The sequence below is a fragment of the Neopsephotus bourkii genome, unplaced genomic scaffold (genome assembly GCF_033783945.1).
Source record: "Neopsephotus bourkii isolate Nb327-2 ecotype Australia unplaced genomic scaffold, CSIRO-AGI_Nbou_v1 NB_481, whole genome shotgun sequence".
NCBI lineage: Eukaryota > Metazoa > Chordata > Aves > Psittaciformes > Psittacidae > Neopsephotus > Neopsephotus bourkii.
Genome location: NW_026900982.1, coordinates 541,596 through 558,931, shown reverse-complemented (window position 1 = coordinate 558,931; position 17,336 = coordinate 541,596). Strand labels below are relative to the sequence as shown.

The following is a 17,336-nucleotide window of genomic DNA, read 5'->3' as shown; positions in this document are numbered from 1 at the left end:
AAAAGGGGCTGGAAAGCAACTGTTATTATGTGTTTGTTCCCCAAAATCTGGCTTTTCCAGAGCAGGAGTGCTTTCCCTGCATGGTCCACGCTGCATCCTATAGGAATGATGGAGAGAGGTGAAGGTGGAAGGGTGGAGCTTGAGGGACAGGCCCTGGGTAGAAACACTGTGGGCTGAGACTCCTGGAGTGAATAACTCAACTGCTGTATTGTTGCTTATCTCAGGGACGTGACAGCAACAAGTTAGACATGCTGCAGGGGAAGGAAGTACTCTGAGAGATAGGATGGGAGACCTCAGCGCTCAGAAGTGGTTAGAGACGTTTAAGAAAAAGACAAAGGCCAGAAAATATTAGCACAAATGGAACCTACTGCACTGCAGCAAGCAGAACAGGCTGCCCATAGTGGTGGGAGATGCTTCATCCCTGGAAACACTAAAGGTTGGGTTGGACAGGACTTTGAGCAACCTGGTCTAGTAGAAGGTGTCTCTGCTCGTGGCACGGGATTGGATTAGATAGTCTTTAAGGTCCCTTCCAAGCCAAACCACTCTATGATTCAATGAAGAGGCACAGCGGGCAAAAGGCAGCAGGACCAGAGCTGAGACCACTCCAGCAGCCAGGAATGCCATGGGGGAAGCCAGGGGCTCCTGGCATAGTGAGAGCAAGATGTCCCACAGCACATCTTCAAGGCCGGGTGCTGCTCACCTGATGCAGGGTCCACAAAGTGCATGCGGGTCTCCAAAAAGCAGTAGATGGGCTCAGCTTAGGGTTAGGGTTAGCTGTGGAAAATGGTTCCAGGGACTCTTGAGGAGCAGAACTGGGTTATGAACGGAGAAGGAGTCAGTGCAATGGAGCTGCTGGAGGGGAGAGGGGGAGCAGCCCCATATGCAATGCTGATATCGTTTATGTCCTGACACAGTGCAGGCACCAAGAGAAGCTGCCAAAGCCCCATCTTCACAGGTAGGAATGTGTTCTGTAACATGGCCAATTCCTCCTCCTTGCCTGCACATGGTGTTTAGGAAGGGGATTTCTTGTATTGCCCTGACTTTATCTATGAATTAGCAATCCCTACCTTGCCTACCTTGGCTCATTTACTGTTGTTTCCTCCCTAACGCATTTTCCATGGAAGAGTAAAGAAGACTGATGTCGACTCACTTTCCAGAATAATTTTCCCCATTTGGAAATGAGGAAAATAATACTCCACTGGGGTAATTTCGAGGAAAAATGAATCAAGGACAGGAAAATACCAACAACAAGGGAAAATCCTCAGACTCCGTGGAGAGGAAAAGCTGTCCCTTGATCCAGGGCTTTAGCTGAGGAGGCTCATCCGGCCCAGTTGCCCCATGCCCCAGGATAGGCTGCATTCCCTGGGGAAGCAATAGTTCTCCTGTGCTCAGAAGAAAGTCATTATAGAAGTGTAAGACTAGTGCTGCAGAAAAACAGGGCCTTTGCTTAAATCCTGGGTTTGGACCATTGCCTGGCTGTGTCTGTTTCCTATAAATTTTAGAGAATCCCATAAACCATAGAAATTCAACACTTGCTGCCAGCGCAGTTTGATATTAATTGGAAATGGGGTTGGATGAAACCCCCTTATCTGAGCACCCCTGACCTCTGGGAGGTGGGATGAGGGGGTCCCTTCACAGGGGACACATCCAAGACCTGGAGGTCACATCCAGCCATGCAGCGAGGGGAGGTGGAGGGAGGGACCCTCTGCTGGTGATGGGCTGTGGTGGGAACTGGAGTTGGTCCACACTCCCAGGAAGAACGCCTGATGGCTTTGCCACATTGCAGGCATACCCAAAGCAAGGCTTCCAAGGAATGCACAATGAGCTGGGTGCACCAAGGCCTTGAGGCAGCTTAACCTTCTTCAAGCCAGGAGTCCTTCTCAGATGCAAGGATTACTGTGTACCAGTGAAAGGATGATAGCCAGAAGCAATGCACCATATGGCAAAGACCCATCGACTCCCAGGACCAAGAGCAGAAGTGCTTCATCTCCTTGGGCAAGAAGGGATTGAGATCATATAATCATGGAATGGTTTGGGTCGAAAATGACCTTAGGATCTTGTAGTTCCAGCCCCCTGCCACAGGCAGGGACACCTTATACTAAATCAGGTTGCTCAAAGCCCTGTCCAACCTGTCCTTCAGATACTGGAAGGCTGCTATGAGGTCCACGCAGCCTTCTCTTCTCCAGGCTGAACAGCCCCAACTTTCTCACCCTATCTTCATACGGGAGGTGCTCCAGTCCCCTGATCATCCTCGTGGCCTCCTCTGGACTTGCTCCAACAGTTCCATGTCCTTTTTATGTTGAGGACACCAGAACTGCACACATGGGTGAAGGGTCACCAAACATGTAGGGGTTGATGCTTTTACTGCTACACCATTGCTATGGCTGTCCCGTGAAGGCAGGGGCTGTGCTGGGATGGTCTCCACCACCCCCTGGTCTGGTAAGCACTGGGAAAAGGCTTCATCCTCCTTGCTGTGTCTCCAGAGAGCTCCTTGCTGGGGCTGTGATGCCACCATGGGGTCTGCTAACACATCTCAGCACTGACCCAGCACATCAACTATTAACATCTCTCATGCGGGGGAAACAGGATGCAGGAGCTCAGTAAGCTCCTCCCTCCAGAAAGGACACATCCCCCAGGGATGCAATTTGCAGAACAAATCTGGCATCAGGGCTTGGTCCTCCACTGAAGCCCAGTTCAATGGGCCCAGGCTCCTTGGGATACTTTGCTTGTCTAATGAGTGCTTGGCACTGCTGGTGAGAAAAGCCCACTTTCCTCTGCTCCAGGGAAGGGAAGGAAACTGCGGTCCCGAAGCACGTTGTGGTTTTGGTTGGCAAACCTCAGCCTTTGATGTGCTGCCAGGAACATCTCAGTGCTGATGTTTGCCTTGCGTTAGCACCGGTCCCTGCAGCACTCACGCCTTTGCAAGGCTTGTGCCTGGATGTATCCAGGGGTTCGTTTGAGCTCGTGGAGCATCAGAGCAGGCGTTTTCACTTCAGATAAAGTCCTGCACCCCCACAACACCATATTGCAATCCTGCAGGCAGAGTTACCTCCAAAACCCAAGAGGCAGTGCTGGAAAACAAGCACTAAATCCTGGTTTCTTTATTTTTGCTCTGTTCCCACTGGCAGTCTCTGCCTCGGTGGAAGGATGGAGACTTATCCCAGCCACATCCCTTCCAGTTAGATGGGATGGGGTGACAGAAATAGCACCCAGTGGCATTCGTCAAGGGTACCTGGTGCTGCGTATTGATCACCTAACCAGCCACAGGGCCTGCAGAGCCATCTCCAGCAGCTAACGGGCTCTAGAAGGTCAGCTTGTGCCCACACTGGGGTGCCTGGGAGGGCAGTGGGATGAACAGAGCCATCCTGTCAGTAGAGCGGGTGCTAACAGCAGTGACTGCTCAAGGCAAAGAGGACCAGATGGGTGCCAATCCTGCAGGAGACTGCAGCTCCGAGAGCTCCGCTTTGCTCCCTTGCTACAGAAGGAGACTGCTGGGAGCATCTTATCTCCTGCATCTCCTTTCTACCTGGACCAGGGCTGCACTGGAAGGCGCTGGCAGTGGGAAGTGGATGTCATGTCCCTAGGAAAGGTCTTTCTCCTAAAGACACTACAAAGTGGACAAGGGATGGATGATATGCTCCTGCCCCTAGACTACAGGGGGCTTTCTGATGGCATGCAAGGTATAGGAAGAAGATGGCCACCACTGTGAAGCATGTGAAGGATGCTCCACCAGACAGGACACAGGGATCCCTCCCTAACCCCTGACTCTGGCAATGACCACGGTCAGGACGTACAGGAAAACCGGACACCAGCTCTTGCCAGGATATTTTCCTTCAGCTTTCGCATGTGTGATTCATCCAAGGAGCTAACAGTATGGAACCAAGAGCTTGCACAGGACCTTCTGCAACACCTGATCCTTGCCTGGAGTGCTGCCTGCAGGGCCCCGGCCATTTCCCAGTCCTGGATGGCCATGGCCCCAGGTCCTGGTGGCCAGTGTGGATCAACATGACCCACAAGCATGAGGTGATGGGAATACACCACTTTGACCACTGGAGACCAGGGCAGGCTGCAGGCAGGGCAGCTCTGCCCAGGGTGGTGTCCTTTCCTTGGGCTGGGTTTCCTGCCTCCCCCTGCCCACAAGGCATTCTGAGGCAGAAAGAGCGTGTTTTGGGTTTATGCATCCTGTCCTAGGTTGCAGCATGGAATGTCTTTGAGAAGGTCTCGTGGGGTGGATCTGTCCTGCTAAAAAGGTGCGTGGCCACTTCCTACACCCACAGCTCTCAGCCGGGGTGTGGTGAGATGCTGCAGAACCACAGCGAGCCAGAAAAGGTCACCAGAAAACAAACACAAGGCTATTCCTAAAGCTATTCTGGAGCCAAGCGTGGGACAGCAGCCCGGCAGGTCCTCACGGGGCTCTGGTGAGGGCTCAGTGCAGGCAGCATTGCTATGCCAAGCCCCACTGTGTGGCAGGAGAATGACAAACCCAGCTGTTTTGACCCTCTCCCTCCAAGCCAATGGTCTCCAGAGCCAGTCTGCACCCCAATAAACCCAACCAGACCCCACAAGCCAGCCACAAGCATGCACAGAGACTGGTCCTTACCTTTGAATCCCCGCATCCCCACTGGACCTGGAGGGCCAAGGTCTCCTTGGTCCCCTTTCAAGCCACGTGGTCCTGGTGGTCCTCTCTCCCCTGGCAGCCCTGGAGACGGGGACAAAGATGCAAAATGACCCTGTTGCAGCAGAGACCTGCACAAACCAGATGTGTATGTACACAAACACATCCTGCCTGCCAGCAGACATGGAAGTCAGTCTCTGGTTGTTTTCCAGGAGCCATCAGGAGACACCTGAGAGTGTTTCATTCTGCACCTTCCCCTGGATACAGGACAGGATTAACCCAGACACAGGCTGGTGCTAATGCAGCTCTGAGCATCTTAAGTTAACTGGGCTCCAAAGCTGGAGACCAATGAGGAAGAGGAAGGAGCTAGGATGGAGCAGAGACCCTAAGGAGACACGATGTACCCAGCATGAGCTGCAGGTCCCTCAAAGCCATACACACTCACCAGGTGGGTTTGCTATTTATCAGAAAAGGGTTTGGATTGAAACCCCTTGTCTGAGCACCCAGGAGGTGGGAAATGGGGACTTCAATTTGGGAGCTTGGGCTCCCTTTGCAGGGGACACATCCAAGCCTCAGCCATGCAGGCCAGCAAGGGGAAGTGGAGGGAGGGATTCCTGTGCTCTGGTGGGAGCTGGGGGTGGTCCCAACAGGTCAGCCCAGCAGGGACTCAGCCTGAGCATGGGTTTGGGTCAGATCCAAAGCTCTTTGGGGGAGAAGCTGCTCCACCACCCAAGCTCAGCCCCCTGCCAGGCACAGTGCTGCTGGTCTCCCCTTCCCGTGTGGAGGGAGCCCTGGATCCCTCTGGCACTGCGCCTCCTGCCCCTCCTGGGCTGGGCTTTTCCAAACTTAAGTCAGTATTTTCCTGTGGTTTAAGAGGAGAAAAAGCTGCCAGGGAGAATTTGGGCACCAGCTCCAGTGGACACGGTCTGGGGCTTAATTCTCTCCCTGCAGCATCCAGCCAAAACCTCTCCTCCTTTCCAGGGGGAATGCTGCAGGAAGTCAAGACCTGCTTGCATACTTAGGTAGAGGCACTGGTGCAGAGGGATGCAAAGAGAGATGCAAAACGGGATGCACCAGGGATGCTTTACAACGCCTGGCTGCACCTGAGCTTCCCATATTCAAAGGGCTGATGCTGTGCCCACAGCAGAGGAAGGGAGACAGAGAAAGACCTAAACATAGTGGCACTTTGAGCAACAATTCCCAAAGGTGAACCCTCCAGAGGTTGTTTTGTTTTTCTGCTTAAACAAAAAAAAAGCAACCAAGAAAAGGAAAGGAGCCAGACGATGAATTTCTGATGCTTGTTACACCCAAGAAAAACAGCCATGAATCTGTCAACACAAAAGAATATAGCTGTTGGTGAAATGAGCATTGCAGCCAGCGCTGAGGAGGGCTTGCAGAGAGCGGTCCTGTTTCCAGGCTGGCTCTGCCTAACTTGGCTGGTCCTGCCGCCCGCTGGGTGCCAAAATAGGAGGTTTTAAGCCCAGCCCAGGACCAGCAGCTCGGATGCACAGGGCTGGGGTGCTGACACCAACAGTCCTACGTGGGTCATGTCTTCAATCAAGGTGAAGCCAGGGCTGGACACCCTCTTGGATGGAGAAGGAGGTCCATGCTCCAGGCAGGATGGATACAGTCACCTCAATAGAAAAGAGCCTCTTGGAGACAGGAAGCCCTGACCAAAAGGGATCCTCCATCACCTCTGTGCCATCCCTGGCTCTTGAATGCAAAGTATTTGTAGGTTTGGGTTAAAATCAGAAACAGGCTCAAGGCTGTTTCTCAGGTTGGGGGCTGTCTTCTGCTAGTTTTGTTTTAATTGAATTCTCTCAAAAACAATGGTTGGAATTAAGAAGGGAGCAGGAAATGGAATTTTTGACATTGAAATATGTGTCCTATGAAAAGCCTCAGAGCTGCAGCCAGTGCCTGTGTCCTCCCTGCCAGGGACCCCAGTGCTGGGTCCCCATGTGCTGCCAGGGGGTGCAGGAAGTGGGGCCAGCCCTGGTACCTTGCAAGTACTTGGTCTGAGAGAGCACGGGGTGGTGGCCAGGTCCTGCACAAACCTGGGCTGGGTGCCTGTGTCAAAGGATCCAGGGGCCATCAGCCTGCAAGTGATGGACCCTTGCAGCTCTATCCCAGGGCCAGATGGGGGATAAGAGAGACTTTTGCCCCTGAAGACTGGCAGGGGATGGGGCAGCACATCAACAGGTTAATCCTGTTGCTCTTCAGGACTTGTGCATAGCCAGCAAAGTCCCAGGGGACAGGCTGGGGAGTCACCAGGAGGTGTCCTCTAGAACAGGTTGCCCAGAGAAGCTGTGGCTGCCCCATCCGTGGCAGTGTTCAAGGCCAGGTTGGACGGGGCTTGGAGCAACCTGGTCTAGTGGAAGGTGTCCCTGCCTGTGGCAAGGGGTTGGAACTGGATGAACTTTGGTATCCCTTCCAACCCAAACCACTCTGTGGTTCTATGATTCTATGACTCCGTGGACTTCGGGTGAAGGTTTGCAGGGTTATGGATGTGTTGGTCCTTACCTCGCAGCCCAGGCAGGCCGGGAAGTCCAGGTTCACCCTCCATCCCTTCATTGCCTTGGTCTCCTTTGGGTCCCGGTGGCCCTGCAACACAAATAGACAGGTATAGGAGTGCAGCCATTGCGCACCACCATGCAGCACATGCATGAGTGTGTGCACCACCCACCCTTCACCAGCCATTATCATCTATCAGGCCCAGGGACCTTGAATAAACACAGATCTCTCTAGACATGAGCAGAGTGACAGTGAGGGGGCTTGCAGCAGCCTTTCTTCCATGACCTATGGATTTTAAAGGCCAAGCATGACTCCATTCACCTTCCTGCTCGTATGGTCCCACCTTGAGCATGACTCAGTCTCGTGGAATTCCCTTTTGACCAAAAGCTGTGACATCTTCAGTGAAATAATGTCAAAAAACAAAAGAAAGAAGAAGAAATGCATTTTGGAAATGCCGAGAGGCACCTTTAGGATAGGATTTGCATCACTGATCTCATCAGGAGCCGGTCATCAGTGATTGCTCTGCAGTGTAAACTCTCATCAGTGAGCAGAAAGTCCAACCCAGTAACAGAGTTAACGTGCCTCAGCCTGCAAGGGGCCAAGTCCGCAAAGCTGAAAACAATTATGAGCGAAATCAATTGGAAGAAGGAATTTGAACAGAATAAAATAAAATGAAAGGAGACTCCTGGGATGACAGAAAATAGGGCAGAGAGAGGCCGGGAGGGGTCATTCGGCCTTTGTTCCACCAAGCCACGCTGGTAATTGAAAACTGTTAAGACTGTTTTCCTAAGAAACCCCAAAAGCCATAATCTCCCACCCGCGCAGAAAGCCAGCATCCAGCCAGGGCTACAGGCGATGTGGTGAAGCAAAAGGATCAGGAGAAGAAGAGGGAGGATGTTTAAGAGTCCTAATGGATGAGTATTTAGGATCTGCAAATATTATGCAGGAATTAGCTGGTTCCTGAGCAGATGAAGCACAGCAAGCTCAGGAAACCTCCCGAGTGGATAGGGTCAGGGGCTGGGAAAGGACTATGGGGAAATGCTGCATTAGCTTGCTCTGGGTTTTCTCTTCCCTGTGTGATTCCCTACAGCATGGGGATGGATCCACAACCCTGGGGGCACCTCTCCTCTTCTTAGCTGGCAAGACAAAAGGATGCAAAGAACAATGGACACCCCAGAGAGCTGAGTACAATGATGAGACATTTTTGAATGGGAACAAGAGGAACCACATGCAGGAGGGACACTGACCCTGGTTGGGGGAGACAGGATGCTCCATGATAAAGTCCAGCATCATTCAAAGAGCTACTCCACAGAGAACACGGGACAGGTATCAGGTTAGGGGTACACTGTGATGTCAGGAATTTCCATCTGTTTCAGATCTTGTTGATGTGGGATCATAAAATCACAGAATGGTTTGGGTTGGAAGAGACCTTAAAGCTCATCCAGTTCCAACCCATGCCATGGGCAGGGACACCTTCCACCAGACCAGGGTGCTCCAAGCCCCATCCAACCTGGCCCTGAACACTGCCAGGGATGAGGAATGATAATGTGGCTATATTTAGGCTGCCCTGTATCACCCAACCCCTTCTGAAATAAAGAAATAATGGAGAATGCAGAAGGAAAGAATGCAAATATGCCAATACCAATAATTTCAGCCCACAGGGCATTACAAGAAGCAGAGCCCATCACAGATCCATGCCTTCAGAGAGGTAATGGTGATTTTGATGGATAGCAGAAGAAGTGCTTTGGCAAATGGGGTTCTTCTATCACCATATGCCCAGGTGTCCCAGGATGAGCAGTGAAAACTCTGCATGACCCAGATGCAATCCTGGGTTCAGGTCAGATTCTTCCCTCAGATCCTGCACCCCAGCACAGCAAAGGCTGGGCTGCTGAAAACCACTTGCTTAAACAAAACAGATGCTTTCTCCCCACGAGCAAAACTAAAAGCAACCCTGGAAACATCTGCAGTGGCAGGCACCGAGGAAAGGGCTCCCCTTTCGTCACCCTGACTTTGACCCAAGCATCCTCCCCAAAGGGAAGGGCTTCCACACGAATGGCACTGGAGCAAAGCTACTGCTCACACAGAATGCCTTGCGTCCCCTACTCCAGCTCCAGCACGGCTTGGCTGAGGTCCCCTGTGCAGGGGCAGCTCTGACAGTTTCCATCTGCTCTGGTTTTATAGCACACTGGGAAATAACCCACACCAGAGCCCCACCTCGGGTCTGTTAGCCCTGGGAGGGACATGGGAGCTGCCTGCTCAGGGCACCTCTCAGAGGGACTGGGGTTGGAGCTGCCCTTCTTGTTAAAATCAGCTGCTACAGTGCAGCCTCCCCTCTGCCACCATCATCTCTTTTCTCTTCTCTCTTCTCTCTTCTCTCTTCTCTCTTCTCTCTTCTCTCTTCTCTCTTCTCTCTTCTCTCTTCTCTCTTCTCTCTTCTCTCTTCTCTCTTCTCTCTTCTCTCTTCTCTCTTCTCTCTTCTCTCTCTCCTCTTCTCTCTCTCTCTCTCTCTCTCTCTCTTTCTTCTCTCTTCTCTTCTCTCTTCTCTCTTCTCTCTTCTCTCTCTTCTCTCTCTCTTCTTCTTCTTCTTTCTTTCTTTCTCTCTCTCTCTCTTTCTCTCTCTCTCTCCTCTCCTCTCCTCTCCTCTCCTCTCCTCTCCCTCTCCTCTCCTCTCCTCCTCCTCTCCTCTCCTCTCCTCTCCTCTCCTCTCCTCTCCTCTCCTCTCTTCTCCTCTCCTCTCCTCCTCTCATCTCTTCATCTGCTCAGCTTAGTTCAGCTCAGCTCACCCTCCTCTCTTCTACCATCTCAGAAAACCATCCTGTGAGACACTGGAGAGGCCGAAGGCATGGACAGGCTAAGAAAGGAACTAAGCTTCATGGAGGATGACCATGGAAAACTGACAACCTCAGCTGCTCTGTGAGAGCTGGAGGCTGGAAGAATGCAGCCAGGGAAGAAACATGTCCCATATTCCTTTTCCCTAATGCCTGGATTAGAAATGGGGCTTGGGATGGGCAGATCGATTTGATCCTGTTTGCTGCCTTCTAAGTTTTGGCATTCATCCTTCAGGGCTCATAGTAGTGAGCCCTGTGGTCCATCACCAACCAGAACACTACCTCTTTGCAACATCCATGCAGCTCCATGAGCAGAGATGGTCCCATCCCCAGGGAGAGCTGGTGGGATGGGACACAGGGAGCAGCTGGGGTGGAGGGGCACTGGGAGGGGTGTCTGGGAGAGGCTGAGCAGCACTGCAGACACTGTGCCAGGCTGGTCCCCACCCCACACTGATGGAGCTTTGCCCTCAGGAAAGAAAACAGCAGCCCAGATGCACCCCTGCTTCACCCTCCTGCATGCACAGGGCTGGGCTGCATCAGCCCAGGAGGAAAACCCTCCAAACCCATCAGGATGAGGACTTTCATGACGTGCACAGATCTGATGGCCAGACAGGACCATTGGAATCGTCCTGCCAGACGTGCTGCGAGCCAGCACATCCCACCCAGGCAGCTGTACAAGCGGATCCAGGCGGGTGATGGATCCTGGGCATCCTCCCTCCTGCTGACAACATTATTTAAGACCCGGAGCCCCTCTGCAGTGCAAGGCCGAGCCCTCTCTGGGACACACAAGCTGCTTGGCATGGTCAGCTGCTGGAGACGAGCCTGGGGACCTCCCCAGGCTGCCATCACTAGCAAGCAGCATCAAAAGCCAGAGCCCGGGGTAGCCAAGTTCTTGGGGAAAGGAAAATGCACCCCAAACAGGCATCCTTGCAGTGCCAGGGACTGGCTCTGCTGGTGCAAATCCAGCTGGCACCATGGTGAATTAATCCAAGAACATTTGGAGCCAGGGTATAGCCAGCTGGGCGTAAGGCTCCTAAAATTATTCATGACCAATTGCTGCCGACAGAAAGCAAGGAAGGAGGAGGGATGGGGAGAGAGGGAAGCTGAGGATGCCAGGAATGTGTCAGGGCAGTGGCTGATAAATCAGGTGCTGGCCCATCGAGAGGGGATTTGTTTCACTTTCTGCTTATGTTAATTGGATTAACATGGCACAAGCATGTTGGGCTCTGTGACGGTCCCCTTCCTTGGTGGCTTCATCCAAGAGAGGGTGACATCCTCCCCCTGGCAATAGGAGGAAGAGAGGGCATGGGAGGTTACTGGGCAGCTGTGGAAACCTCAAAGCAGTGGGTGCAGTGTGGTTCCAGCAGCCCTGAACCAGGCACAGGGAGCCAACATCCCCCAAAGGAGCAGGAAAGTGACCCCAGTGAGCTGCTGGTACCCAAGGGTGGTGGTTGGCCTGGACAGGGAGGTATAGCTGCTGCGATTCAAACCACATCTGTCCCCTCTCGGCTCAGCAGACAGACAGAGGGAGCAAGTGCCTTGGCATCAGCCCTGTCCTTCCCCATCTGCTGTTTCAGCTGGAAGCACCAGCCCATTGCATCTCTGCAGGTGCAAACCAGCAGCCTAGAAGTGGGACAGCAACTGCACCCATCCTCTTGTTCTGCCCCCAAGATCTTGCACTGGGGTTTCTTCATGGTTTTTAATCTGTCTTATGGCCTGTTCATTCTCTGGGGCTCTGATCATGGCATTAAACAGCCATGGATGTGTCCTGTGTGAGTTTGTCCTGCTCCCTTTCCCTTCCCCATCATCCCATGAAGCCAAGCTGCTCCCAAGGAGTGCACCTCCCTTTGCTTCTGTTCCTATTCCAGCCTCTAAGATCTTCAAAGCAAAAGCCCCCTCTCCCTTGCTGCAGTACAGAGGGACCTTCCTCTTTCTGCTCCCCAGTCACATCAGGACAGCAGAGGGGGTCTGCAACAGCAGACATTGGTTTCTCCAGTGGAGGCATCTCCACATGAGCTGGTCCCCTGGAAGCTGGGCTGTCCTACAGGATCTAGTGCTGTGGGATGGTGGGGAGTGTGTGATACCCTTCTGAAAGAGGGTAGATTAAATATTAGGGAAAACATCTTCCCTGTGAGGGTGGTGAGGCTCTGGCCCAGGGTGCCCAGAGAAGCTGTGGCTGCCCCATCCCTGGCAGTGTTCAAGGCCAGGTTGGATGGGGCTTGGAGCAACCTGGTCTAGTGGAAGGTGTCCCTGCCCGGGGCAGGGGGTTGGAAGTGGATGAGCTTTAAGGCCCCTTCCAACCCAAACCATTCTGTGATTTTATGATCCCACATCAACAAGGCAGTAAGATCTGAAACAGATGGAAATTCCTGACATCAGAGAGGAAGAGATGTCCAAGCAGATGTTTAACCCAGGCCATGCAGCTACACTCGTGGGATAACAGTATGACAAATGCCTGGACTTTTCAGATAATTAAGAAGAAGGGAGTAGATGTGTAGCAGGCTGAGGGAGGGATTACCAAGGCACACATATAAACACAGAAAAAAATGTGGTTCAGCAAAACTGGAGTCAATAGCCCAGAGTTAGCAAAAAATGGGTTGTTTCTTTCACCATGATGAGGCCCTGGCACAGGGTGCCCAGAGAAGCTGTGGCTGCCCCATCCCTGGCAGTGTTCAAGGCCAGGTTGGACGGGGCTTGGAGCAACCTGGTCTAGTGGAAGGTGTCCCTGCCCATGGCAGGGGTTGGAACTGGATGAGCTTTAAGGTCTCTGCCAATCCAAACACTTCTATGGTTCTATGATTCCATGATCTGGGAGGAGCTGAGGATGTTAAAGAAAAAGATAGGAAGGGGAAAAAGGAGCAAAGGGTATGTATGGTAAAGCAGATTATGTGATTGATGATGACTGAAGGTACTGGAGGGCAGCATCCTGCTTGATCACTGAAGGATGAAGCACGGCAGAAAACCCGCTGTATCTCTTGTGCTTGGTCTTATTCACCTGTGTGGTAAGGAGGAACCTAGCAGTTTTTCCTGGCATTTTTTGAGGAACCTTGGAGCTTTTCTTCTTAATATGGCTGGAGGAGCATTTGGAGAGTCCAAGGTGATGGAGACACCTGAACAGTGGTGCCTGGTACATTTGATACACCAAACAGTACCTGAGACGTCCCCAAAGGTCACCCCCATGACACAGGGACCATTTCCACCACCACCCACAGCACAGAGGACACCCCTTTCCTCACAACACCTTCACATACCAGCAAGTGACCTGCTTACAAGAGGTGCTTGGCTTACCCCGTATCACGGAGATGTTCTTCAGCGTGATGGAGTGCTCCCAGTCCTTGAGACGCAGGTCCTCCGTCACGTTGTTGAGGATGGCCAGCTCGTGCTTCAGCTGCTCCTCCATGGCTATGTGGATGAGGCGCATCTGCCGCGCATCTTCGGTGGCGTTGCTGATCAGCACCTGCAGGTCCTTGATGCGGGTATGGTGGATGTTCACGTCGTAGGAGAAGGTCCTATTCATGGTGTCCACGGCGCCGCTCATGGTCGTCACCTGGTCGCTCAGGCTCTCCACCCTGCTGCCCAGGTGGCTCAGGAGGTGGTCGTGGTGCTGCAGCAGCAGCCGGCTGCTGTTGCCTTCCACGGCGAGCTTGTACATCTCCTGCTGAGCCGTGTCACTCTGCTGGGTCAAGCTGTCCCAGAGGTTGGACACTGCCTTGTCGGTTTGGCTGGCCTGGGTCTGCAGGCTCCAGAGAAGCCCTTCCAGCTTCTGCAGTGACCCCGTCATGAGGAACAAGGAGTCTGAGTGGTTCTGCAAGAGGTCCTGGAGCCTCCAGATGTGATCCAGCACATCCCCCTTCAGAGGTAGCTGCAGCAGCTTCAGCTGCATGTCCCGAAAGCTCTCGTTGAGGCGGTTGACGTTCCCCATCAGTGCCTTCAGGTCCTCAGGGGAAGTCTGTGGTCTGGAGACTGAAAGGGATGGAGAGGAGCAGGGCATCAGAAACCACCCTATGAAGGTGGGACCTTCCTGAGAGCTGCAACCCCATCCCCTCCCAAGAAGCGTTTGGATGTACCCCTGTTCCTCGGTGCTTGGAGGTGAGAGCCCTCCCTCAAATCCCAACAGGTTCATCCCATCAGCCCCTCTTTGGCCCCATGGTTTCCTCCATGTTTGGAGAAGGACGTTTGTTGATGAAAGGGTGAAGGAGATGCCTTGCTCAGGAAGGACAGCAAAAGCCACCAGCAGCTCAGGGCTTCAGGGTGGCTCTGAGCTTTGCCAGATGGGTCATGATGCTATGAAGCTCTGCCTCATGGCTTCGTCCAGCTTGTGTTTGCCTTTGGTCAGAGGACTGGCTGCTAACAGCATCCGCTTCCCTTTGCTAAAAACAGGCCTTAAAAAATGCTTCTTCCCCCACTGTGGTTTAATTTTAACAGTCAGGTTTCCCTCCTGGCCGCTGATCTTGGACCTGAGCTCAGCCCCTTGCTCTCTAATGAGGACCATGAGGCTGGCTCGGCAGGTCTCCATGGCGCTGGGTGCGGTTTGCTGTCAGCCTCCAACCAGCACGTCCTGCATCCCACGGCTGCCAGGGCTCTTCCCAAGGGAGGAATCCCACCCCACTCAGGAGCATATACACCCCAGGGCTGCCAGGACTCTTCCAGAGGGAGGAAACACACCCTGGCTCAGGAGAATCCACTTCCAAGGGCCGCCAAGGCTCTTCCCAATGGAGGAAACCCACTCTGGCTCAGGAGCATCCTCAGCCTGCACGAAAGGGCTGCCAGGGCTTTTCCCAAGGGAAGAAACCCACCATAGCTCATGAGCATCCTTCACCCCTTGCCTCTGCATCCCTGGTGGCAGAGAGCTCCTGATCACCCATCCCAAACACCTCCTGGCCTCGCACCAGCTTCCAGAGCCCCAAAATGGGATTCAGAGAGTGAACCTGGAAGTTTGGGGGGAAGTTTGCTCCTAGCGCTGCTCCAGCAATCCCTTCCCACCAAGCCCAATAGAACCGGGAAAGCCCCATCCCAGACCCCATCACCCCGCTGTACACTTTGGTGCACCCCAGAAACATGAACCAGGAAGGGGAATATCATCTCCTCCCTCCACCTTGCCTTAACACTGGGTCTCCAGTTCAGCCCGGAGAGGGGACTCAAACCCAAACCAACGCAAATAATGAGATTTTCCTTTTTTTTTCCTAAAGGAAAACAAATAATCCCCATTGTTCTCTCAGCTGTGGTGGAGCTTCGGCTGGAGTGATGCTACGGGCTGGCGCAGGACCCGCCTGGCAGCTCAGCCCTCATTTCCACACAGGAGAAGCTGAGCGGAGTCATTTGGTTTGAATTAAAACTGCTGGAGCAAGGCGAGGGTGAAAGCAGACGTGCACACACGAAGGGCTCCAGAACCCCAGGCTCACAGCCACCTAGTGCTAGTAGTGGTGCTGGGTGGATGCTCTGAGGAGCAGGAACCTACTGTGCTCAGAGAGACCACAATTCAGGCACTGAAGGCATCTTTCCTCTATTCATTGCCCGCTGTTAATTAACCTCACTGCTGGACTGTCCCACCTTCAGCTGCAGTGTGCTGTCCTCCATAGGGATGGTGACATTGTTTTGGTCCTTTCTGCATGTCCCTGCTTGTCACCTGCATCGCTGCAGGGGGAACATCTCAGCATCACGTATTGCCCGTCCTCAGGCACACACCAGGCATCGTCTTTGCCCATGGGGGTTCACAATGGGGAAAGCCACCCAGCAGTGTGCCCAAGGCCAGCCTGAGAGGGGACAAGTGGCAAGGAAAGACCTTGGGAAAGTCATCATGGGGCTGGTGAAGGGATGGGTGACCAAAGCTGCTCCATAAAGTCTTTCCAAAGTCAGGGTGCAGAGACAACCATGGCTTCCTTGTGAAGGGGAAAAGCAGCCCAGTGTGGGCAGCAGAAGAAATAACCAAAGCCCAGGTCCTGTGGTGGCCAAAGGTTGGGAATCAGGGGCCAGCTCCTCTCCTTTGCACCTGCAATTAACTTGCAAAGCCTGCGGAGTTCCTCACATTCCCACGTACCACTTCCAATGACCAGCCGGAATCCCTGTGGATCTCCTTTGCCCGGCCCTGACACTGCACCCACCAACCTGAGAGCAGCCAAGGCTGCTATGGAGCATCCTGCAGCCAAAACCACACCGGGAAGCTTCTTAGAACCTTCAGCCTCGGGGCTGCTCTGTGCATACACATGTGTGCATGCCAGCAGCTCTCCTGCCTCCCAAGTGTTCTGCCTCCCTCTTTCCACTTGCTGTGTTGGTAGGATGGACTAATCCTAAGCCAAAGGAGGGGAAGGCGGGTGTTGTGAGCCCGTAAAGTCCTCTGTGGTTCCTTTCTTTGCATGAAAGCAGGAGCTGGGGAGCATTACGGTTGCTAGGAACCTGGAGCACATGCATAAATGCACGCACACAGCTTGTGCGCACGCACACACGTGTGCAGGCATGGGCGCAGCACAGGTGCTTCCACACATGAGCACATGCATGCTTGTGCACAGCGCAGGCACATGCACACACACGTGCAAATGCACCGTCATGCAGAGCACATGCACAGACAGGTGTGCAAATGAACACAGCACACATGCATGGCTCTGTTTTGGGGACATGCCGTCTTATGGCTGCTGTCCCCATCCAGTGTTTCAAGAAGGAAATGGTTGCAAGAGCCTCACTACCCCACAATCCTTTCCAGGCCCTGCTGCTACTGCTATACAGAGTATGTGTGCCTGTAGTCATGCACACGGGTGTGAAAGGTGCTAAAATGCATCAAAAAAAGGTGGCAAAGGACAGCCCTAGAGAGACAGGGGGGCTCATAGGGATAAGCTGTGGAGCAGCTTGTTGCAGAAAGGTTGGAAAAGCACCAGGAGAGACATGCCTTGAGGTTATCAAATGCACATATATTTATATGTATGCATACTTACATGAGCACAGAACGATGGAAATGTGCTGGCGTGCACCTTCCTTCTCTGCACTGCAACCCATGCACACGCACCCTGTGCTGTGCATACTCACACATGCATCTTTGCATGACCACCGCCTTGCTGGGGGGTAATGACAAACGTGCCCTGTGCCCTCACACTCCTAATACTTCTCATGTCCTGGAGGAGGCTCACATACAACCATGGTAATGCTGCAAAGTGGCTACGTGCACAGTGAATACAAGTGTTTTCACCACCCATGGCAATCTGACTTCTGCAGCATTATGTGGCAGGGGGATTTATTTCCACTGTGAAGTTGGGTGGATGCTGAGCATGAAGCTCAACATGTGACTGGATATGCGACAGGAGCGGGTCTGGGCATCCTAACCATGAGACCGACATCCTGTGGTCCCAGCCCTGCACAAGAGCATCACCTCCAGTATTTCAGAAAGGGTGGAA

General features: G+C 53.1%; 1 protein-coding gene across 2 annotated transcripts in view; it reads right to left on the bottom strand.

Moving 5' to 3' along the window:
• Nucleotides 1–17,336, bottom strand: part of SCARA5 (scavenger receptor class A member 5) — a 34,233-nt gene that overhangs the window by 8,663 nt on the left and 8,234 nt on the right. For both annotated transcript variants that reach the window (XM_061350192.1, XM_061350193.1), the window contains exons 3-5: nt 13,243–13,917; nt 7,136–7,216; nt 4,601–4,699 (exon numbers count right to left, since the gene is read on the bottom strand). In XM_061350192.1, coding sequence (XP_061206176.1) covers nt 4,601–4,699; nt 7,136–7,216; nt 13,243–13,917 — 855 coding nt within the window. The remainder of the gene's footprint in view (nt 1–4,600; nt 4,700–7,135; nt 7,217–13,242; nt 13,918–17,336) is intronic.